Source organism: Schistocerca piceifrons, chromosome X (assembly GCF_021461385.2).
Source record: "Schistocerca piceifrons isolate TAMUIC-IGC-003096 chromosome X, iqSchPice1.1, whole genome shotgun sequence".
NCBI classification, from domain to species: Eukaryota; Metazoa; Arthropoda; class Insecta; order Orthoptera; family Acrididae; genus Schistocerca; species Schistocerca piceifrons.
The window spans coordinates 923167680-923193816 of NC_060149.1; the positions used below are offsets into that span (position 1 = coordinate 923167680).

General features: G+C 41.6%; 1 protein-coding gene across 1 annotated transcript in view; it reads right to left on the minus strand.

Moving 5' to 3' along the window:
• Window positions 1-26137, minus strand: part of LOC124723014 (zinc finger CCCH-type with G patch domain-containing protein) — a 167256-nt gene that overhangs the window by 22879 nt on the left and 118240 nt on the right. Inside the window, exon 8 of the mRNA XM_047248189.1 lies at window positions 10734-10854. Coding sequence (XP_047104145.1) covers window positions 10734-10854 — 121 coding nt within the window. The remainder of the gene's footprint in view (window positions 1-10733; window positions 10855-26137) is intronic.

Here is a 26137-nt window from a genome sequence, read left to right on the forward strand (position 1 = left end):
GTTGCAATTGCCAGTAGGAAAGGACCCGGAGTTCAACTAATAGAATACACTTCTTTTCACTTGGTAGAAACTTTCTGAAGCCTAGATCACATATTTTCTTTTTCATATGAGGTGTGGCTAGAAAAAAACCGGACTAGTACAGGTGAAACAATAAAACGAATGCAATAAGGCTGAAAGTCGCGTGGCCTGTCACGTGACTCTCGCTCCGCCTACTGCTCAAGTTTCATCTGCCTCCTGCACTCAGTCTGCCCATGGCGTCTGTTTTAAGTAGTTGACGTTTTGTCTGTGCGTCGGAAAATGTTGAGTGTACAGAAAGAACAGCGTGTTAACATCAAATTTTGTTTCAAACTAGGAAAATCTGCAAGTGAAACGTTTGTAATGTTACAACAAGTGTACGGCGATGATTGTTTATCGCGAACACAAGTGTTTGAGTGGTTTAAACGATTTAAAGATGGCCGCGAAGACACCAGTGATGACACTCGCACTGGCAGACCATTGTCAGCAAAAACTGATGCAAACATTGAAAAAATCGGTAAACTTGTTCGACAAGATCGCCGTTTAACAATCAGAGCAGTGTCTGAGTTAACAGGGGTTGACAAGGAAAGTGTTAAGCAGATTCTTCATGAAAGTTTCAACATGAACAAAGTGTGTTCAAAAATGGTTCCAAAGTGTCTCACAATTGAACAGAAGGAACGCCGAAGAATGATTTGTTCTGACATCCTGGAAAACATTGAAAGTGATCCCACTTTCTTACAAAATGTTATTACTTGCGATGAATCATGGTTTTTTACTTACGATCCCAAAACTAAACGCCAATCGATGCATTGGAAAACTCCTGGTTCTCCACGACAAAAAAAAGCACGAATGTCAAAATCGAAATTCAAGGCAATGATGATTTTTTTTTTTTTACATCAAAGGGATTGTGCACATTTATTGGGTACCAGAGGGACAAACAGTGAATCTGCATTACTACATTAGCGTCCTGGCTACCCTACGTGAGCGAGTACGGAGAAAACGGAACGATTTGTGGAGAAAAAAGTCATGGATCCTTCACCAAGACAATGCCCCAGCTCACAGTGCGTTGTCAGTGAAGACGTTTTTGGCAAAACACAACATTCCCATCTTAGATCATCCACCCTACTCACCTGATTTGGCCCCCTGTGACTTTTTTCTTTTCCCTAAAGTCAAGTCAGCTTTGAAAGGAAGTAGATTTGAGACTGTTGAAGCAGTAAAGAAAAAGCGACGGAAGTAATGTATGGACTTACTGAAAACGATCTGCAGCATTGCTATGAACAGTGGAAAATTCGTATGGAGCGGTGTAGAGACCGAGGAGGAGAGTACATTGAAGGAGATAACATGAAATTGTAAATAATTGTAAATAAATGTTTTTTCCAGCATCAGTCCGGTTTTTTTCTAGCCGCACCTCGTATCCAGTAATGCATAGGTTTCCTTCAATGCCTGGTGGGGCATAGTTTCTAATGCTGAGAAATTAGAAGGAGAAATCTATTTGAGTTGGTAAAAACTTCCTACAGCCACAATAGTGGCTTTACAAAGGTTTTACTAAGTAAAACAGATCAGTCCTAATTTCTGAGAATGATAAAATTTAGTCACTTCTTTTCATCTTGGATGATGCTTTGCAGCAGACTTTGCTGTATATTCCTTTGACAGTGTGAGACATTGCAGCTGCCTACCTGCTTTTCCAGAAAATAATTGCAGCTGTCCAGATGGTGTGTCCGGGTCGCACTCTTTTTGGGGGTGGATTTGGCATGACACACATTTTTCTTCTATGCAACAGACACAATATTATCCAGGGGTCCTCATGTCACAGAGGTACAAAGTTGTCGAGTAGTCATTCCTATGGCGTTGCTTCCTCACGTTCCAGCTGCAGCACGCGTCACACTGAGGTAAGACTTGTAAGAAGGTTTCGGCACATTGTCACACCTACTGGCCAGCAATTGATAGTGATATTGAACCTTTTGTGCAGGCTTGTGCAGCCTGTGCAAACAACCAAGAAGCAAAATTGCATCAGTTTACCACTGGCCAGTCCCAGAGCACCCTTGGGACAGGGTACACATCAATCTTTCAGGTCTTTTCTTGGGAAGCATGTGGTACTTTGTCAAATTTCTTGTAGGTCATCAAGTTGTTACCCACATCATCGATGACAACTCTTTGTGCATTGTTGGTCATTTTTGTTATTGACAGCTGCCCCTGGACCCTTATATCTGTTAATGATTGGCAATTTGTGTCAATCAGCATCCAACTCAGAGGTGGAGTACTTCGTGTGTACAGTCAAAATCTGAATGAAGAAGTTCATGTCTGCCTTGTTCCAAGATGACACCAGGCAACACTGGTTAACAGATTTAGTCCAGCAGAAAGTTTGCACGGGTGCCAGCTACGGCTACTTTTGGATCTGTTGCACCCTGTGTTGCATGCACCGGACCACTATGGCTTGCCATATTTTCCTCAGGGGGCTGCCGTTTGGCCTCAGTCCTTCAGCCAGCAACAGGGGTGGCTTCTGGGTGTGGTGATGGGCCACAAAGGTCAGCAGTTGTTTGTGGAGGATATTGGATGCAGCAATCCATCATTCCTATCAGCTGCAGACACAGCCTGTTGGATCTTGCCTGCCGCCATCTTCAAGCCAGTCACCTGATGGGGTCACTCGCAATCTTGTTCAGGCGGTAGGCTCCCTATTGTGGCACAGTGCTCACCCACTGCCACCGCCACCAACCCCCCCACCCCCCATGCCCTCGGCCATCCTACCTTTCGCTGCAGAACAGTTTGAAGCAGTGCCATCTTTTGCCTGCACACCAGTAGCAGTCTCTTTTCCCCTGCCCATGCTGGTATACCAACTGTTTTCCCAGCCTCTGCAATCTTCTGCCCTTCTGGCAAAGCAAGTTGCATCATGTTGGCATCATTTCCTTCGGTAGGCAATCCACTGTTACGGCACAAAACTGGCCATTTTTGTCCTATGTGGCCTTTCCAGGGATGAGGCATTCAGTATTCCACCCAGCAGACATTAAGACAGATGAAGAGGAGCCAGCATGGTTATTGCAGCAGAACAGTACAGAAAACTGTTACAGAGGGCGCAAGCAAAGCATGCCATGAACAGAGCCACTAGTCCGTGTTTTCACCTTCCAGCAGAAACAGGCCTGGGCTGGTAGTTGTATCACTGATTTCAAATCCCATGGGCCAAGCCTTCACATCGCACAGTGCTCTGTTTCGGTGTGCTCAGTTGTCAGCTGCTATTGCTTGTCACGTGACATATTATCCTCCGTGCTTGTTCTATACACAGTTTTTGGACTCCCTGCTCTCCCATAGATTGACTTGCATGTCAAATGTCAGTCCCTCTTCCAGGATTCAAATCCTAGGCTTTTAGTCAACCATCTATCGACAAGTATATTACATCTGTGCCGACAGTGAAGTGATGATTCTGCAGCATTGTCATTTCCTCGCAGACACTAAAAGCCCTATGACATTACAAGTATCACACTAAAGAGCGGAGCTGCACTGAAGCTCACCATGAGTTGTTCCTGACCAAGTTGGAAGTTCTGAACTTGCAGAATGAAATGTGTCAAATTGCATATGTTATGGTGACAAAGAGGCCAAGCACTGATGTCAAGTATTTTACTAACTTATATGTTCATGCTCCAATGTTTCTTACCACAGAATGGAGTGGAATCCCTTCTTTATGGGCTTTAGGTAGTCCTTATAGTCTCCACAGTACAGCTGTTCAGGAACAAAGTCTTTGTACCATATTTTCTAGGGTAGTATTCTGGAAAATTTAATGGTCTTCCTCTTCATACTGTTGGTTTGATCAGTTTCTACTCTTCCTAGCGAACTGTACAGTTCATGCTTGTATACTTGAAGTGGTATCAGGGCTGAAGAATTTATTTTGTTTGTTGCCTCGGAGTCTTCTCAGATATGTTTAAGCACATTGCTCTCCTCCCTGGAGAGGACTGACTTCAACAGAATGTACCTCGTGAGTGTACGACATTCTTCATGTCATATTTCTTTCGCTGCATCCTGTGGAAGAGCAAGGACAACCTGTTCCATCGCACTAATAAAATTAGCCATCTGTAGTGTTGTCAGCGACGGTGTAAAACTTAGTCCCTTTCCAAGTACACATAAGGTGGCATTGTCAAACTGTTTTCTCTGTAGAACTGATTACAGTTCTCCATTGTCCTGCTTATAATGACGTTCATATTTTGCAGCTTGTCTGAATGTGGCCAACTGCCGTGCTTTGTTGGCTGGAGACCAAACTGACTGTGTGTATACCCTCTACGCATCAGATGATTGAGTTGATGCTATCTGAAGGTGAAGCACAAAGAGTTCTCTCCTGATCTTGTTAAGTCTGTGTTGTATGCTGCAGATATGTTCCCTGATCAGTGTCAGGCTGGTTCGTCTGCTGATCTGGTTGGCAGCTAGAGATCTGATGTAGTGAACAATCTTTGCAAAACGTGGTACGATTTGGTTGTCACACCAACTCAGCTGAAATATAAATGAGGCCAGATGATGCTCTTTTCTATTCTGAAGCTTTTCTAGCTTCTTCATTTTATTATACATCTGCTCCCTGTAGAGGTACTTGTTTTTTGATTTTAGGCTTTCCCGGCATATGATGATTCTGAAATGTTCTCTTGTCTGCACTTGTCTTTTAAAATAAGTAACCTGACTTCCTTCTGTTTACAGTGTGGCATCATCATTTGATGAGATCCTTAAAAGACTTACAGTGGCATTCTACACTCTATAAAACACTTTAGGCTGTTTCAAGAGGTATCACACTGAACAAAGCATCACTCACGAGAAAGATGCGCTATTCATAACATATCACTACATGAAGTATGTGTTCCGTGTAGTAATAATAATTATTAATATTACTGCAACGCTCTTCAGTGTTTTATGTAGGCAGTCTGACTCAGCTCCACAACAGCTATCACCATGGCAATTTGGTTCATGCCAGTGCCACTAAAGTAGTTACACAGCACAGTTGCGCAGTTAAAGAAGTGGACTACTGGGAATTAAATTCAACACAAGTACAGAAAAGAGACTATAGGTTACTCTTATTGTATCACAATCCTGAGTGGACCTATAAATCCCAGGAATTTGGGTTCCAGAAACTGGCATTTTAATCACTCACATACTAGCATTGGTCCGACTCTTGCATTATTTCTGGTACAAAACCACTGCAGACTTAATTTAAATATCTTCAACAATAAATTAGTGATTGTAGCGTAATTTTATTGATGACTCAAAACAGTGACAGAGAGAAGAAAATAGTCCACAGACAATAGAAGGAAACACAGAGTCAAAGTGGGTGGGCTAGATGAAAGCTACAAAAAGGATCACATAAAACTGAGGAATAGACAAAAGATATAAAGACACATAGGTGACAACAGGTAGGGTGAGGAGTGAGGATAGGGTAAAGAAATCTGATGCCATACATCAAATCATTAACACAACAGCTGTTTGGACCTCCAGTAAATTTACATTCTGGCAAGAGAACTCCTTTAGCAACCAAAATCTGAAAAAGTCTCAGTGAAGCACAACTTAATATGAGCAGACTGTTGTTGCCATACAGTGCCAACTATTTGCTATACTTTTAAGCACTGATCAACTGATACCACACTGCGCATGTCCTTAATGTTTACATTCAGTTTTTGGCTGTCTTTCATATGGATCATGCCCAAAGAAAGTATGGCAACATTTAAATTCAGTCAGCCATTTTTTTACTATCGTAGTGTCGCGGAATAGTAAAGAGTTGGAAACGTGGAATATTGTCAAAGTTTCGTTGCCTATGCCGAGAGCCAGAGGCAGGTAGGTGGATTGCACACATATTGGAATGTGTCGTCACGCAGGGGCAATGGCCTGGTTACACACAACAGGCGAGAGAGAATTGCTTAGCACACGGGTTTGTGTTAGACGGAGACTTTCGTAGAGTGCAAGACAGAGGTATAGCGTCAGCTGTATTGCATTTCACAACTTCACGTAAGTCTGCCGCAACAACACATAACTCTGTCGCAAGAACACCTAAGGGGCGAGTACGACAGATAAATCAGCAGTATAAGTGGAACGAATGCGGTCATTACAAACGAGCATGACGTCAGGACGTCGCTCGTGCTTCCTTTAAATACGCCAGCTTTGATAGCAACAAGGCACTCGCACTCGCAGCTAGACTTGCAGCTAGATGTGTACTGGGTCGCTGCGTAGCGCTCAGCTCGGTGATCGACATGTTAATCTTTATTAAGGAGATGTTGCAGTAAGGGCGGCCCATCCAGCAGCAGACGTGAGGGGACAGCACCAGCTCTGGTCCTCTCTGCTGCCGCTGTCAATCATCAACCCAGGATTAGCAGACATCGCGGCAGACTTGCTCGCCACCAATGCTGACCACATCAGTGAGCCGTCGTCGAGATCGTGCGGGGCCTAGGCCCTGCGCATCTGCTGTCACAATCGGGTGAGCCGACAACGCTGGGGGACTGCAGCCCGTTCCACCCATCCACCGCGGACGAGCCACCAGGAGGAGCAGGGAAGAAGATGGGGTGGGATAGAGTACACTCTGCACTACGAGAACGCTTCTGGTGCCGACAGTGCCGGGGACTCCAATCTGGAGCGTCTATGCGCAACGATCTGCTGTCTACCGCTGAGCCGGCCGCCGTCCAACCGGGCGCCGCCAGCCACACGCGGCCGATGTAAGGACATTTTTCCGCTACGTCACAGCACGCGCTGCTGCGCTAGCAAGACTGCGCAGCCCGGATCTGGTGTCATCGCTACGAGTCAGCGAGGACTCGGGGAAGGTCGTTGATATCACCAAGCCACATTGTACTCGGCAGGAATAAAGAGGTTATGAATTAATAATGTTTCTTTGGCATCTCTGATGTGCCCACAGTCATTTCCTAGCATCCTGACAACTGGAGAGGTCACCGCCCGGCCATCCAGTCCACCGTAGGTGACCGGCCTACACTATTGAAAATAAAGGAGATGAGACTTTATAAACTTTCACCATTATCAAAGGTATTTTTTCTGGCAAGATAAACTGTCAAAACAAAGAATTTTGTCAATACATGGTTTCCAGTTTTTTGAAAAACATACAGACAACACAATCAATTTGGAAAGCAAAACTATTCTGCAGATAAAGTTGGCACTCTACTTATATTAGTACACATTTTAAGTGACTACTTTCACAAACATGCTATCCACAAAAACGTACATTCACAGGAATATCTATATTGGAATTCAAATACTGGCAGTCTGGCACCTAAAACAAAAGATCTGAAGGACATAAAATGAAAATGCTTACAGCTCTTTCATCAAGATATGTATCTATAATTTTATGGATTAATTATAATTTCACTAGGCATATTTAACTAACAGTGGTTCATGGTGTGGGTTCCTGTAGTCATGTCCTAGTTCATGAACCACGGGCAACGTATGAGTAGCCAAGTAAGTGGTCCCGACAGTCGGGATACCAGTTACTTTGGAATAAGGCTGAGCATCTCGGACATATTCTGAGTTGTGGTCACCTTTGTGCTCATACGGCAAAGACTACCAAATCCACCGGTTAGTCCCTCAACCGTTAGGGGTAAAACTCAATGGGACTCGGGGCAAGTAAGGCTAGCAACCTGCTTCCCTGGTACTTTAAATATGATGCTGGCAACAATCAGAGCAAAATGCCTCGGACCTTTGGAGGTGACGGAGTTCCACCTCTAACTGACAAACCAGGGACTCCTAAGATACGACTCGGCAAACAAATGGTAATGAGATGGGGAGCTATTAATATCAATGGGGGCTACTCTGGGAAGAAGGCAGAGCTGGCAGAGGCTGCAAGTAAGATGGGGCTGGATGTTTTAGCTGTTAGTGACATTCGGGTAAGGTGTGAGAAAGAAGAGGAAGTGGGAGAATACAAGGTCTACCTGTCAGGAGTCAAAGCAGGAATAGCACAATGGGGTGTAGGGCTTTACATCAGGAAAGAAATGGAACCCAGTGTAGTTGCAATAAGGTATGTAAACGAACGACTGATGTGGATAGATTGTGTCAGTATATTCGCATTGTGAAGGGACAGATCAATATAAGATGGATAGTTTTTATGATGCACTCAGTGATGTAGTTGTTAGAGTAAAGGACAAGGACAGCGTTCTGCTCATGGCTGATTTTAATGCCAGGATTGGAAATCGAACAGAAGGGTATGAAAAGGTTATGGGTAAATTTGGAGAGGATATGGAGGCCAACAGGAACGGGAAACAACTCTTGGATTTCTGTGCCAGTATGGGCTTAGTAATCACAAACTCCTTTTTTTAAACATAAGAACATTCACCGGTATACTTGGGAAGGCAGGGGAACCAGATCTGTCACTGACTATATAACAACAGATCAAGAATTCAGGAAGGCTGTGAGGGACACACGTGTATTCAGAGGATTCTTTGATGACACTGATCGTTATTTAATCTGCAGCGAAATTGGTATTGTGAGACCGAAAGTGCAGGAGGTCAGGTCCATATGTGGGAGGATAAGAGTGGAGAAACTTCATGATAAGGAAATCAGGCACAAGTACATAACAATGATCTCAGAAAGGTACCAGTTAGTTGAATGTAGTCAATTACAGTCATTGGAAAAGGAATGGACAAGGTACAGGGACACAGTACTAGAAGTGGCTAAAGAATGTCTTGGAACAGTAGTGTGTAAAGGTAGGATGAAGCAAACAGCTTGGTGGAACGACACAGTCAAGGCAGCCTGTAAAAGGAAAAAGAAGGCATATCAAAAATGGCTACATACTAGAACTCAGGTAGACAGAGAAAGTTATGTTGAAGAAAGAAACAAAGCCAAACAGATAATTGCAGCACTCAAGAAGAAATCTTGGAAAGACTTTGGAAACAGGTTGGAGACTTTGGGTCAAGCTGCTGGAAAACCATTCTGGAGTGTAATTAGCAGTCTTCGAAAGGGAGGTAAGAAGGAAATGACAAGTATTTTTGACAGGTCAGGAAAACTGCTTGTGAATCCTGTGGATTCCTTGGGCAGATGGAGGGAATATTTTGAAGAGTTGCTCAATGTAGGTGAAAATACGATCAGTAATGTTTCAGATTTCGATGTACAATTGGATAGGAATGAGGATGGAAATAGGATACATTTGAGGTAGTGGTGAAAATGGTCAATAGATTGCAGTGCAATAAAGCAGCTGGGGTGGATGAAATTAAGTCGGAACTCATCAAATACAGTGGAATGTCAGGTCTTAAATGGCTACATAGGATAACTGAAATGGCCTGGGAGTCGGGACAGGTTCCATCAGACTGGACAAAAGCAGTAATCACACCAATCTTTAAACATGGAAACAGAAAAGATTGTAACAACTACAGAGGTATCTCTTTAATCAGCGTTGTGGGTAAAATCTTCTCAGGTATTGTTGAAAGGAAAGTGCGAGTATTAGTTGAGGACCAATTGGATGAAAATCAGTGTGGGTTTAGGCCTCTTAGAGGTTGTCAGGACCAGATCTTTAGCTTACGGCAAATAATGGAGACGTGTTATGAATGGAACAGGGAATTGTATCTATGCTTTATAGATCTAGAAAAGGTATATGACCAGGTTACTAGGAGGAAGTTATTGTCTGTTCTATGAGATTATGGAATAGGAGGCAAACTTTTGCAAGCAATTAAAGGTCTTTACATGGATAGTCAGGCAGCAGTTAGAGTTGACGGTAAATTGAGTTCATGGTTCAGAGTAGCTTCAGGGGTAAGACAAGGCTGCAACCTGTCTCCACTGTTGTTCATATTATATATGGATCATATGTTGAAAACAATAGACTGGCTGGGTGAGATTAAGATGTGTGAACACAAAATAAGCAGTCTTGCATATGCGGATGACTTAGTTGTGATGGCAGATTCGACTGAAAGTTTGCAAAGTAATATTTCAGAGCTAGATCATAAATGTAAGGACTATGGTATGAAGATTAGCATCTCCAAAACGAAAGTAATGTCAGTGGGAAAGAGATATAAACGGATTGAGTGCCAAATAGGAGGAACAAAGTTAGAACAGGTGGACAGTTTCAAGTACTTAGGATGCATATTCTCACAGGATGGCAACATAGTGAAAGAACTGGAAGCGAGGTGTAGCAAAGCTAATGCAGTGAGCGCTCAGCTACGATCTACTCTCTTCTGCAAGAAGGAAGTCAGTACCAAGACTAAGTTCAATCTTTCGACCAACTTTGTTGTATGGGAGCGAAAGCTGGGTGGATTCAGGTTACCTTATGAACAAGGTTGAGGTTACGGATATGAAAGCAGCTAGGATGATTGCAGGTACAAGTAGATGGGAACAATGGCAGGAGGGTGTCCACAATGAGGAAATCAAAGAAAAACTGGGAATGAACTCTATAGATGTAGCAATCAGGGCGAACAGGCTTAGATGGTGGGGTCATGTTACACGCATGGGAGAAGCAAGGTTACCCAAGAGACTCATGGTTTCAGCAGTAGAGGGTAGGAGGAGTCGGGGCAGACCAAGGATAAGGTACCTGGATTCGGTTAAGAATGATTTTGAAGTAATAGGCTTAACATCAGAAGAGGCACCAATGTTAGCACGGAATAGGGGATCATGGAGGAATTTTATAAAGGGGACTATGCTCCAGAGTGAATGCTGAAAGGCATAATCAGTCTTAAATGATGATGATGATGATATTTAACTAACAAATCCAATAATAGTCCCTCCCTTCGAAGGAAAAAGCTTTTGTTATATAAAATTTTATTTTTGTGTTATACCTAATGACTTTCCTGGTGGTAAAATAACTGCTTCTACTGGTTCAATTCTTCCTTCTCCAAATTTTCCTAATCCTGAACCAGTCACATATCCCATTTGTGCCATAAGGCGGGAGCCAATACCCTGCAACAGTTCATAAAATATACAACATATAATAAAACATATTATATAACTGGACAGATATTTGTTACTTCTTAATTTTACTTTTGTTTTGACAAATAGCTAAAATGTTCAAGATATTACTAATGCTGATCACTCCTATCCACAGATCCATCTGACAAACCATTTTCCTTCAATTGTCATATGAATACTTTGGTTGTACAAAAAAAATGTGCACATAAAAATGTTCATTTGTTCAACAATACACTTAATGGTAATTAGTTTGGTGATAGCTGTAAAACAGTGAGAACTCAAATTAGTGAATATAAATTAATTAAACTGCTCAGCTTATGCAGATACTTCTTATTTGTGAAAACTGTGACAACACCAGTAAACATTATAAAAAACATGAAACGTATGTCTCTACTAGTATACATACAAAAATTGTAACTTCAAACTGGTATCATGATAGTCATGTGCAAAACTAGTATTTCGTGTCTCCACTGCAAATCAATTAAGATTTTCATATGTGGTGGCAATGAAGCAAAGATGAAAAAGAGTGTATTTCAAAAGCAGTCTCTTCCCAGGATCTTGCAATGTTAAGTCACAAACAACTGTAACTGAGCAAGCACCCACTGGACACAACCAATGTTGGTCTTCTGTCAACAAATCAGTCAAAAAAAAAAGCATATTTGATTAACGGAATTCAACACTGCAGTACAGTGAATAAAGCTAGGACATTTCAAGCAGCATGTTACTGTGCTATTTATACATGTCAATTGGAGTGTTATGACTGAGGGATACTACTTCTCCCTAACAGTAACTATTCAAAATACTCACAAACCTGTAATGTTACACATCCTCCCATCTCCCCACATACACACTGGATCAAATATAGTGCACAAACTACAGGAATAACATTGTGGGATGTGATCAGTTATAACTGATCCTGTTGGCTTACCAAGAATTGTGACAAAGGCAGTACCTCATGGTGTTTGAGGAAAATAAAGTCAAAGCCTACCTTGGCACAATACTGGTGCTGTATTTCAACAAGACAGCATTCAGTTATCTCTTCACCAGAATACAGCACGAAAGATACCCTATTTTTCCAACTTGGCCACCCTCTATGTCCATGTCACCCACTACAAAGCTACTGGCTCATTACTGTTCTCCAACAGTGAGTAACATTGAAGTGTTGACTCAGTGCAATACTCATCAAAGGTTCTTTGGAAGTGTAGACACATGAATTTGAAATACTGGCCTCAACAAAATAGTAATAATGTTTTGAAATTTTGCTCTTTACAACATAAATGTAAGAAGCTCAATAAGAGAGAGCAATACATAAATCATTCCACTGCAGGAATATCCACTGATGAGCCCAAAGATTCTGACCACCTGTTTCAGAATGATATACATCACTGATTCTGCGTGTCAGGGATCCGACAGTTCGCTGGTAGGTTTGTGGAGGTATGTGGCATTAATTGTCTTGGAACAGGTCATGCAATTCATGTAAATAATGGGCTGCTGATCTGCATACACAGTGATGGCACCCAATAGCAACCCAATGGGGTCCACAGGTTTTTACATCTGGCAAATTTGGTCACCGAGACATCAATGTGAGTTCACTATAATGCTCTACAAACCACTGTGGCACAGTTTTGGCTCCAAGACACAGACAATTATTTTGCTGAAAGATGACATCACCATTGGGGAAGACATTAAGCACGAAGGGATCCAGGTGGTTTGCAGTTGTCAGTGTGTCTTCGTTTATTACCACAGGTACCATGCAAGTGCAGGAGAATGTCTCCCATAGCATAATACTGTTCCCACCAGCCTGTGTCCATGGCATGCTGCACATTTGGAGCCGCCATTCACCTCGATGATGGTGTTTGTGGAGATGACCATTGACCTAGTGTAGCAAAAATACGATTCACCTGAAGAGCCGTTGTGTTCCCATTGATTGATGGTTGAATACCAATGATCCCGTGCCCACTGCAATCGTAATTGACGATGTTGTTGGGTCAACATGTGAATACATAGGTGAGGTCTGCTGCAGTACTCCATGTTCAACAACGTACAATGAACAGTGTGCTCCAAAACACTTGTGCATGCACCAGCATTGTGCCCTTCCGGCAAAGATGTCAAAGGATCAGCACCTATCCTACTTTGCAGAGGAGAAAGCCTCCGAACCCCACACCCTGTGAAAAGTCGCGGATGTAAGGCCATTTAAAGTCTAGTGATAGCTTCACTGTCCTTCTACCTTTTTCTGTAGATGCTCACGACAGAAGCATGTGAACATTCAACCAGCTTAACTGTTTTCGAGATACTCATTTACAGGCTCTGCATAATAATAATCTGCCCTTTGTTTAAGTCACTTATCTCAATGGATTTCCCCATTTGCAGCCCATATCTTTGCTAGGGTGATCTCCCAGCTGTATCTGCTCCGCTTTCATACTTACGTTACTGCATCACATGCCCGCAATGCTGCCAAGCGGCATCCGGTGTCAGGGTGGGCACTGGTCATAATCATTTGGCTTATCAGTCTTATTTACAATAAAGAAGTTCCAACAGTCAAAACTGGAGAATTATATGCAGAGACAAATGATGAAGAGAGGACAGTTTGAGTATGTCCTATTGATCTTAACAATTTGAAGTGGAGTTCTATTTCAGCTGGATAATAATCAGTAATAGTTGTGGATTTGATTAAGAAGCCATAATCATTCACTTTAAAGTATTAAGATGTTTCATGGAAAATCTAAATCCAGTTGGGTGAATGGAAATGTGAATCCACCTGAACATCAGTCTTGTCTTATCCACTACACCAACTAAGCCAGTAAAAAGTAAAAGAAATGTAAGGAAACTATAAGACCTAACCACAAACTGCTTACAAAGAAATTAAACCTCAGAGAAACAGGGTGCTTTCTTTAACACTGGAGAGTCTAGAATTGTTCATTACTTGGAATCTACACACATAATAATAATAATAATAATAATAATAATAATAATAATTGCATCACCCTGGTTCCCAGAACTCCTGAAGATAGATGTTGACTGTGGATATTGTATCATAGACACAGACACTTTGACTGTTCAGAGATGTTACTAAACCCGCCCAAAGATGTAAACAAGCATGCATGAGCAGCACCTATTAGATGGAGGAGGTTTGACAGCCCATCAGTTCCAGTCATTTCACCAGGAGGGAGGTACACAGCTTGAGCTCTCAGGCTGCCCAGGGGCAACTTCCTGCAGTGGATGACTGCTACGGACTATGGCTCTGAGGAACCCTGACAGCAATGCCACCATGTTGAATTACCGTATTTACTCGAATCTAAGCCGCACTTTTTTTCCGGTTTTTGTAATCCAAAAAACCGCCTGCGGCTTAGAATCGAGTGCAAAGCAAGCGGGAGTTCTGAAAAATGTTGGTGGGTGCCGCCACAACTAACTTCTGCCGTCGAATATATTTAGCGCATGCTTTGTAGGCACAAAGATAAATACTGGCACCAAAATCTCTGCGTCAGTAAATAAATTTTAAAAAAAAGTGGAAGACGAGCCTTTTTCCTCCGCCCAGAGTTTCGACCACTGCGTTTTGGTACATTATCCAACGAAGTAAATACAAATTCTGTATTGTTGATGTTCGAAAGTAGCAGCATTTCAATGTACTACGAAAATCCAACTGGCAAGACTGTTTGGGATGTTTGTCAATATGGCCAACTCTACGTTCTGAATTTTTTCCTACCTGTGAGAAGAGATGGTTGCTAATAGGAGCTTTTATGAATTGTGAATCACATGTAGTATTCTCTTCGCCATAAGATTAATATGAATATAAACATTTTGCCATGTATTGTTTCGTGTTTGCTACTATCTCATTTAAATCCTGTCTGCCTAATAAACTACGAAACTAGAGTGAGACAACAGCAAACACGGAAGAATATACATATCATGTCATGTTTATATTCGTATTATTCTTATGCCTGATAGTGATACAGTCAGAAATGAAGCACGGCAACTGACTAGATTTTTAAATCTAAGATGACTCTAATTTCTGTGCAGAATGTAATGAACTAAAGAGGCGCCTGCAAAGATTTTCTAACGGAGAAAAATTTTCGCTAAAATTTCGTTCAGAACATCATCTATCATACTCAGTCTATTATTTGGTTCTTGTTGATCATTATCAAAGAAAGAAGTAGTGTAAGTAACAACAAATGTTTCGCTAATGAGACGACTCCTCTCTATTTTTTATTTGTAAGCGGCGGTAGCGCGCACAAAAGCAAGCCACGCCGCGAGCGGCGACAGGCCGTAAACACGCACTATCAGAATGCGACAAACAATGCATGACACAGTACAGTAATGCATTTTCAGCTTAGAGTGACGTAAACACCTATAACAAAGAGAACGGCACTTATCAGATCAAAGAACAATAAGCAATCAATTCAAACAAGACGAAGCACGTGAAAATGGAAGGATATCCGTATAAATACGGACGGAGCGCATGACGCGTAGCAATGGCTACCTGGTAAACCGTAACTGCTAAGCTTACGACTCAAACCAAACTACTGCAGCTGTATCGTCATTCATTCGACCTAAATTGTGTCTCATATTACAACTAGGCGAACTTTGTTTCGATTTGGAGGTGCGACCTAAAACTTTTCTCTCCCCTTGAATTTCGAGCCTCAAATTTCAGGTGCGTCTTAGATTCGGGAAAAATTTTTTTCCTTGATTTCGAGTCTCATTTTTCAGGTGCGGCTTAGATTCGAGTGCGGCTTAGATTCGAGTAAATACGGTATGCTTTTCGTGCAGCCACAGGACATCGCGTTATGACTCAAACTGTGCGCAATAGGCCGCAGGATGCACAACTTCACTCCCGATGTCCATGGCAATGTCCATCTTTGCAACCATGACGCCACGCAGTGCAGTACAGATGGGCCCAACAATATGCCGAATGGACCGCTCAGGATTGGTATCACATTCTCTTCACCGATGAGGGTAGCATATGCCTTCAACCAGGCAATAGTCGGAGACGTGTTTGGAGGCAACCCGGTCAGGTTGAATGCCTTAAACACTCTGTCCAGCGAGTGCAGCAAGATTGAGGTTCCCTGCTGTTTTGGGGTGCATTACGTGGGGCCGACATAAGCCGCTGGTGGTCACGGAAGGTGCCGTAACAGCTCTATGATACACGAATGCCACTCTCCAATCGATAGTGCAACCATATCGGCAGCATATTGGCGAGGCATTCATCTTCATGGACGACAATTCGCACCCCCATCGTGCACATCTTGTGAATGACTTCCTTCAGGATAACCACATCGCTAGGCTAGAGTGGCCGGCATGTTCTCCAGACATAAACCCTATCGAACATCCCCGGGATAGATTGAAAAGGGTTGTTTATTGACAATGTGAACCACCAACCACTCTGAAGGATCTACACCAAATCGTTGATGAGGAGTGGAATAATCTGGACCAACAGTGGCGAGGAGGTGCAGTGCAGTGGATAGACATGTGAAGGAATTTGCCTGAAAACTAAGCAATTCTGCACCTTTTTTTACATATCTTTCCACAGCTCTGTGCTGTCTCCATTTGATGAGTAGTGATCTATTTTCTCGGATACAATACCTGACAAAAATAGTGAATTGCCCAAAGGGGGTGGAGGAAATGAAATTAATCTTTGAGGTTTGAGATTGTATGTAATGTTATTTCAATAAGTACAAATGGAGTCAAATGCACAAAGAACTTTGCAGTATGACACTGAACTCCCTCTGACCTGGATGCACACACTGATTCAGTTGGGAAGGGTGTCATATCCTCTCCTGAGACAAGCTGGTCCACAACTGTTGTAAATGGTTCTTGATATCCTGGATACTGGCACTGGGATGGAGATTATGTCTGATCTAGTTCCATACATTTTATTAGGGTCATATTTGGTGATGTTGCTTGCCATGGGTGTACCTCAACATAATGCAGACAGTTCATAACGTCAAACAGATATGTTTCATATGTGGGCAACCACTATCCTATGGAAAAATGTTACTATGATACCGTCACATGAAAGGTTTATCTGTTATCACTTTTATGTTGTAATGTCATATACTGAAACGTTCCATTACTCTGGAGATTTGCTCTTCAGTTTGGTCCTACAGAACTTGACGTATAAATAAATAAATAAATAAGTAAGTAACACATGAGGACATAGGATGTCTGTGATGTACCACTGTACCATGGAAGTTCCCTCAATCACTGCTAGCCATGACCTGAAGTCATAGCCAATGGCTCCCCACAACATTGTACCATGAGTAACATTGTACAGGAGTTACTTTCCAATACAATTCATCAGCAGTCCACACTTCCTGGTCATGGCACCTCCCAAAGCTTACACGTGGGATGTTAATTTCCTAGTTCAGGTGCCACTAATCTCCAACCAATGGTGTGGGATGACACAGAATGTTGCAGTGAGTCCATTACATGTCCTCAGATGGCAGGGGGAGATGTGAAAGGAGCTGCAACATGCTCAGTGCACAATACAGAGATCTTCCTTTTTGGCGGTCAGACATGTTCGACTGAAACACTGGCGACGAGTATGCCAGCCAACATGTCCCCCTGCAGTCCAGCATTGGGTTATTGTCACAACCAAATACATCACTAATCTGGATATTGCACAATTCACTAAGCTGGCCAAATGGAAACACACAATAAGGCCCCTTTCAAACTTCCACACGAGTAAGTGGTGTCATGTCCAGCAAGTAGTCTAGATGTTGAATGACGATATCCTGGTAGGTCCATTCAATTACCTAAGATGGCGATGGCTATTCTAATATTTTGAGGAATTAAGGAACTGAGTTGGGAAATATGAACAAACTTTTCTGCTCCTCTAAGCAAAATAAATGAATGTACACACACGGTTTCTAACTGTAAATTTCCCCTGGAGGAAGGTGCATGACTAGGTCTTAAATGCAAGCAGAGCTAGAGCAAACTTTTAAGAGCCTACCCTGAGGCCCAGTCCTCACAGTGTACTAACTGCTTCAGTTGAGTTTCCTGAACTGCCTCATCTAACTTGTGGGTGGTGCACCGTTGCCTTATATGTCTTACCCTGCCAATCTGACCATGTTCTGCAGCACTGTGAGTCCATGTATGGTCATCCAATGTCCATTTGTGACTTCTTGCTTGTGCCCATATATGGTCAGCCTCCACATAGACAATGCCACATCACTCCCAGCAGCCTAATGTAAGCCCACATGAGTTCCATGTTGACATCTGACCAGTGCTCTTCCTGTGACAACTTCTTTGTATTCTCAAGCAAAACCACTCAGCCTGGCTTCTGCTCTTTTGCCTTTCAAATGTTGCACCGTTCATACACTGAAGAGCCAAAGAACTGGTACACCTGCCCAATATCGTTTAGGGCCCCTGCGAGCATGCAGAAGTGGCTCAACACGATGTGACATAGACTTGACTAATGTCTGAAGTAGTGATGAAGCGAACTGACACCATGAATCCTCCAGGGCAGTCCGTAAATCTGTAAGAGCATGATGGGGTGGAGACCTCTTCTGAACAGCATGTTGCCAAGGCATCCCAGTTATGCTCAATAATGTTCATGTCTGAGGAGTTTGGTGGCCAGTAGAAGTGTTTAAACTCAGAAAACTATTCCTGGTGCCACTCTGTAGCAATTCTGGATGTATAGTGTCTCGCACAGTCCTGCTGGAATCGCCCAAGTCTGTCAGGATGCATGACAAACATGAATGGATGCAGGTGATCAGACAGGATGCTTACGTACGTGTCACCTGTCAGAGTCGTATCTAGACATATCAGAGGTCCCATGTCACCTCAACTGCACATGCTCAATACCATTACAAAGCCTCCACTAGCTTGAATGGTCCCCTGCTGCCATGCAGCGTCCACGGATTCATCAGGTTGTCTCCATACCCATACATATCCATCCGCTCGATATAATTTGAAATGAGACTCGTCCGACCAGGCAACATATTTCCAGTTATCAACAGCCCAATGTCGGTGTTGACGGGTCCAGGGCAGGCATAAAGCTTTGTGTTGTGCAGATATTAAGGGTACGCAAGTGAGCCTTCAGCTCAGATAGCCTATATTGATGATGTTTCATTGAATGGTTCACATGCTGCCACTTGTTTGATGGCCCAGCTTCGAAATCTGCAGCAATTTGCAGAAGGGTTGCACTTCTGTCATGCTGAATAATTCTCTTTAGCTGTGTTGGTCCCATTCTTGCAGGATCTTTTTTTGGCCAGAGCAATGTTGGAGATTTGATGTTCTACCAGATTCCTGATATTCACAGTACAGTTTTGAAATGGTCGTACAGGACAATCCGCACTTCACCGCTACCTCAGAGATGCTGTGTTCCATCACTCTTGCACTGCCTATAACACCACTTTCAAACTCATTTAAATCTTGATAACCTACAATTGCAGCAGCGGTAACTGATTGAACAACTGCACCAGATACTTGTTGTCTTATACAGGCGTTGCAGACTGCAGCACCGTATGATGCCTGTTTACATATCTCTGTATTTGAATACGCATGCCTATACCAGTTTCTTTGGCACTTCGTTTTATATGTGATCCCCCGTCCCCCAGGAAAAATTTGTTGGTGTTGTCCTAAGTGACTACAATTTTTTACACAAGTCTACAATATTCTAAAATCCTCTGACATGCATACAAGTCATCGTCATATCTGAGCGTTATAGTTTCTGCAGTCAATGACAAAAATTATGCCTTTTAAAAAGTTCTACATGCCTGGGAACCACAGCCATGAAGAGTTAATCAATCATAAAGTCAGGTAAATAAAGTGTTACGCGTCTTTTCCCAGAAACAGAACTGTATCCATGGTAGGAAGGGTCCATTTACTGTGGTTCCCTGGCGTGTAGAACTTTTTCAAAGTTTTTCATGTACTAAAGCACAGTCTTTTGCAGCACGCCACTTGATAATGGCCCTCATGCTGAAACTGCAACAGTAAGAACATATACTTTCTATGGTCAATAGTAAAAACAATGTCTTTTAAAAAGTGTCTTTAGAATGATTTACGCTTCATGTCATGATTACAAGTCTAATACCTGATTTACTTTACAATATTTCACACTTCCTACCATAGTTACAATTCTGGTTTTAGTGTTTGTTTTAAGTACAATGCTTAGGTTGGTTGATTTATGGGAGAGGACCAAACAACACTTAGATGCTGAGCTTTGTCCTCATCTCTCAAATACCTAATATCACTCCACACATGCCAAGCAGGCATACAGGATCTGTCAGAGATTATCTCTTCATTGTCCTTTGAGTACAACAATATATCACCATATCCCTATCTGGGCACTGATTTACAATAGCATTCTTAACACATATGTTCCCAAAGTAATCATCACTCGTTGGTCCTGAACACAAATTTACAGTATTTACAAACATTTACAGTATTTACAAAGACAACATATAATATTTATAATCACTACATCAGAGTTGACATAGCTCCTGAAAGAGAAATGACTTATGAAGAAGCTGCTAAAGCTACTTCTCTCCTTATACTCAATTTTGCTCCTCAATTCATAGAGCTCACAATCTACTTATACCTGCAGCTGCTAGGCCATGCAACTGCTGTATTGACAAACCCAGCTTCAGTTCACTGATACTTTTCCTCTTGGTATTTACTTTGCAGCATTCAATTTCCACGCCTAAGTTTGGTACAATGTCACTACTGGTGGCATTTCTTCATACCACATGCTCAGATTTTATCACCATCTGAGCAGTGTATTCCCAACATCTACCCATAAATTTTAACTTTTCTGTACCTCGAAGCATGATATCATCGAGCTTATATTAGTGACAGAGCACGGTAATGGCTTTGTTCATTAGGGCAACAGATAAGTCATTCATTATTACTCTGCAGTGTCTACAAGCTATCTTTTAATACTACTAAGCTTTACATGAAGTTCTTCTGAATTCCTCAGACTGGTTGCAGCACCTTAACCTCACACAGCTCATGACATACATGAACAAAGTATAAATACTTCTTTACATATTCTGAGACTCTGATCCACAGTTTTACACTGTAGCTGCTAGCTAGTTAACTTTGAAAACTGTCATTTTTCATAATCAATTATCAGTAGCTCTTTTCAGACGCAACATACATAAATGCCTTGTTTTGTCCACTGCCAATGGCAATGGTAGTATGGTGGTATGCATCGGCAACATTTTGCTGACCTGACAAAATTTACGATATCTCACTTCTGTACACATGATTCATGTCCCATCAATTGTCCAATTAGGGCTTGTGCCTATTCGATCTTTCCTACATGCTAATGTAACACATGTTGTGCATTTTTAGGTTGTACTGCACTACTATACAGCATCATCAATCTCCCTTTACAGAATGGCTCAAATTTCTCCTTCGGCCGTAGCAAACTGATACACCTCACTATTCTCCAAGTTGTACGACAAATGCTCACTTTGCCCATGTTGTCATAATACAGTTCACGTAACAAAAAGGATTTCACTATCTGAATGTATGACTGTGGCCCAGTGTACCTAATTTCAACAGCAGGAGAATAGCATCTATTATGCAGCATGATGCCAACATCTGGAATTACAAAAATTCCTTCTGTCTATCAGCATGGACAAATTACAACGTCACGTTCCTTTGTTTGTATTACTGTGTATGGTCCTTGCCACTAGGTATCTAATTTACGCAATCTGCCTTGTCATACTCTCTCATCAAACATAACCTTACCACCAAAATAGAATTGCTTTGGATTCTGTGCTTTGTCATAATATTCCTTCTACTTTTTTTGTGCTCTGCATTCTGTCCTCTCTCACATCCGCGCATCTCTTGCATGAGGTCCTTCTGTTCTGACACAGTCATCAAAATTACACATCAGTCTTTAGTTACATACTCTTCCAAAGAATAGTTCATGTGGCATACCTCCTGTTGCACTGTGCGGTGTCATATTGTATACAAAAATCACATATGTATTCCAAGTGTGCCAGTCTGTTTGCGTTCTACTGAAATAATGATGCAGCATCTCCTTTAACAGCTGATGTGACCTTTCTACTGCTCCATTTGTTTGTGGACAGCAGCTAGTAGTCTGACTATAGCTTGCAAAATTGCTTCCCATGTCACTCAATAGTACTGAAGGTATTCCGTACCTCAGCATAATTTTCTCGACCTACACTCAAGCTACAGTATCAGTGTCTTGCCTTTCAGTACATTCAGCTACTACACATGGTGTTCCCGGAGGAATGGTCAATATTCCGCGTACAGAAATGGTCATTTGAAACAAAAAAAACTTCTTGTGGACATATGCCATGTACCGAATGGTTTCTGAGATAGAATATATTTATTGTAAATTGTTGTTTATTTATGTATGATTCAATACAATGACAGGTTTACAAATATGCACAGGTATGACAGTTAGAATGCATTTTATGGAGTATTGATTGAAAAATATACATTTTTAACAAATTCAAACCTAAGCATTATCACACACATCATGTTGAAGCGGTTGTAAAGTTCACAAGAGATATTTGAATATCCAACTTCAATGCATTTGTAAACTTGAACAGAATGACCCTTCAATGCCAATCAGCATGGATATCGAAAACATCCATCACGTGAAACCTGAATCGCACTTTTCTCACATGACATGCTGAAAGCTTTGGATCAAGGCAATCAGGTAGATGCAGTATCTCTTGATTTCCAGAAAGCATGTGACTCAGTACTACACCTACACTTACTGTCAAAAGTACAATCATATGGGGTATCAAGTGAAATTTGTGACTGGATTGAGGACTTTTTGGTAGGGAGGATACAGCACGTTATCTTGGATGGAGAGTCACCATCACACGTAGAAGCAACTTCAGGTGTGTCCCAGGGAAGTATGTTGGGACCCTTGCTGTTCATGTCATATATTAATGATCTTGCAGACAATATTAATAGTAATACCAGGTTTTTTGTAGTTATCTATAATGAAGTACTATCAGAAAGAACCTGCATAAATATACAGTCAGATCTTGATAAGATTTCAAAATGGTACAGAGATTGGCAACTTGCTCTAAATGTTCAGAAAAGTAAAATATTGCACTTCACAAAATGAAAAAATGTAGTACCCTATGACTATAATATCAATAAGTCACTGTTGAAAAAGGCCAGCTCATACAAATACCTCAGTGTAACAGTTCGTAGCAATATGAAGTGGAATGATCACATAGGTTTAGTTGTTGGTAAAGCAGGTGCTAAACTTCAGTTTACAGTTAGAATACTGGAGAAATGCAATCAGTCTGCAAAAGAGATTGCTTGCAAATCACTCATGCAACCAGTTCTAGAATAATATTGCTCAAGTGTGTGGGACCCGTACCAGACAGGACTAACACGGGATATTGAACATATACAGAGAAGGGCTGCACGAATGGTCACATGTTTGTTTAATCTGTGGGGGAGAGTCACAGAGATACTGAAGGAACTGAACTGGACAACTCTTGAAGATAGAGATAAACTATACTGAGAAAGTCTATTAACATAGTTTCAAGAACTGGCTTTAAATGATTACTCCAGGAATCGACTACAATCTCCTACATGTCACTCAGATAGGGATCGTGAGGATAAGATAAGAATAATTACTGCATGCACAGAAGCATTCAAACCACCATTCTTCCCACTCTCCACACGTGAATGGAACAGGAAGAAACCCTAGTAACTGGTACAATGAGATGTACCCTCTGCTATGCACCTCACAGTGGTTTGCAGATTGTAGATGTAGATGTACATATTGGGAGAACATGTGCTGCTTGTCGGACTGCCTCTGCATGTTCCCTAATACGGGCAGAAGCATGCATGATGTGACCATGCAGTTCACCATTCATTTGTATACCACAGACTGCATCCAACTCCATAAACAAAAATCTAATGGACTGGATTGGATTGTTTGGGGGAAGAGACCAAACAGCGAGGTCATCGGTCTCATCGTATAAGGGAAGGATGGGGAAGGAAGTTGGTGGTGCCCTTTCAAAGGAATCATCCCTGCATTTGGCTGGAGCGATTTACGGAAATCACAGAAAACCTAAATCTGGATGACTGGACACGGGATTGAACCATCGTCCTCCCAAATGCGAGTCCAGTGTGCTAACCACTGCGTTATCTAGCTCGGTCAAAAAAAAGTGTACATTCTAGTGGTCAGTTAACTATAAACAGTCCAGCAATTAGAGTAAGTGTGGCTGAGATGTTCCTTCATGTTTGGTAAAATCTGGGGAGGCTCTTTTGTGCTGGAAGTAAATTGCGGTCCGTGTCGCTAAAGGAGCGTCATCAAGGGGTTCAAGAAATAAATTTTCCAAACAATGCAAGTAATACAAGCCACCTCTGCAGAGTGTAGATTTTCCTGTGAAAATATATCCAGAACATTGATAATTTTGCGCCAATGGTGTCTTGGAGTGAAGTGCAGTTGGTATCCGTGCATAAGCCTGTGTTTAATGTGTAACTGTCAAGGGTTTCACTGTTGTATGTCTCTTAGTTATCATTCAGTGCTACATTGAGTAGAACATTGTGTCACACAGTTTGCGAATTTCAAGATGGCAGAGTTAAAGGAGCAATGCGTCTGCATTAAATTTTTTGTGAAACTCAAGAAAACCTTTACAGAGACACACCAAACAATGCAGGAAGCGTGTGGTGATGAGTGCTTAAGTCATACTCAGTGTTACAAATGGTTCACACAGTTTAAAAATAGCTAGACAGAAGTTAAAGATGACCCTCATTCACGATGCCTTTCAACATCTATCAAAGGATTAGTTCATCATGAATTTGTGCAAAAGGAACAAAGTGTTAATCGATGGTATTATCAGGATGTGTTGCGGTGCCTGCGAGAAAATGTGGGAAGGAAACGACCTCAAATTTGGCAACACAATTCATGGCTCTTGCATCACGATAACGCAACCACACATTCATCCCTGTTGGGACATGACTACCGCACAAAAAACGAAATCACTGTACTGCATCATCCTCCATACTCTCCAGACATAACCCCTGTGGACTTTTTTTACTACCAAAGTTGAAAACCTTGTTGCAAGGATGAAAATTTGCAATGATAGGCGAGATGAAAGAAAATTCATAGACAGCGCTTTGCGTGATACAGCAAGAGGCATATCAAGAATGCTTCCGAAATTGGAAACGGCATTGGGAGCAGTGTATAAATTGTGGGAGAGAGTAGTTTGATGGTGACCATGCACAATAAGTAAAAGGTAAGCACAGAAAAATTTTGTGGATAAAGTTCCGGAATTTTTTGAACAGATCTCGTACATGCAGAAAGTCGTCATGTGCTGGTAGTAGGACTACGCTGCATCATCTCCACAATGTGTTTCTGTTACGTCACAGGCTTCTGAACTCTATGTTCAGAAGAAAAATTGGTACTTGGAGGGAATACCTGTTTAACACAATGTGCTGAGAACACTGGTAATCCCTCTATAACCACGAATTCAATGTGTTGGAAAGCGCCAATGGTATTCTTTGATAGCAGCAGGAGCATTGCTGTCACAGAAGCTGTAAACATACACAATATCTGCATGTTCTTCACTGGTGTAGATGTGTGGCATTTTAGCTAGTGCATGTACAAACACAGTTAACTGTTGCTTCTCTTTGATATACTCTCAATCCCTGTCACTACTTCATTCACAACACACCATGGACAACTGTGCATTCAATGGGTTAGTTTAATGGCCTGCGCATTCAATGGGTTAGTTTAATGGCAGAAAGACATCCCAAACAAAGAGGTTGAAAGCAGTGATGTACATTCGACTAGGATAAAATGTCAAAGTGGTTAGGTGAGTAAGACATATGTGAATATCATTAGCCCAAAAACAAAAGTAAATTAAATGTGTTTTATCTCAGAAATCAGTTGGAATAGGACATATGTGCACAGGAAGTTTTTTGCTTCAAATGAGTGTTCCTGTTGTATTCCTGAATATTAACCATACCTCCTGGAACACCCTGTATATTTTGTTGACACATCTTGAAATACTCGTTTCTTCGGTCCTTCTGGTTTGGCATAGCAAATGGATTCTTCCCATCTATTATGTCTTTCCTACACCCATAATTAACTTATTTTGCTAGTTTTTATCTTATTTTCATTTCATTTATCTAATGGCATGTAAAACTTACATAAAAACCTCAAGTTCTTATTTACACTTAATTTCACTTACATTATTTTGGTTATCCTGATTCCATTGATATTATTAGTTAGGCTAGAGAAAATATTAATTAAAAGTTACAATTAATTAAATTTAGCATTATAGTTCAATATATGCCAAACTCTGTGAGTTAATCA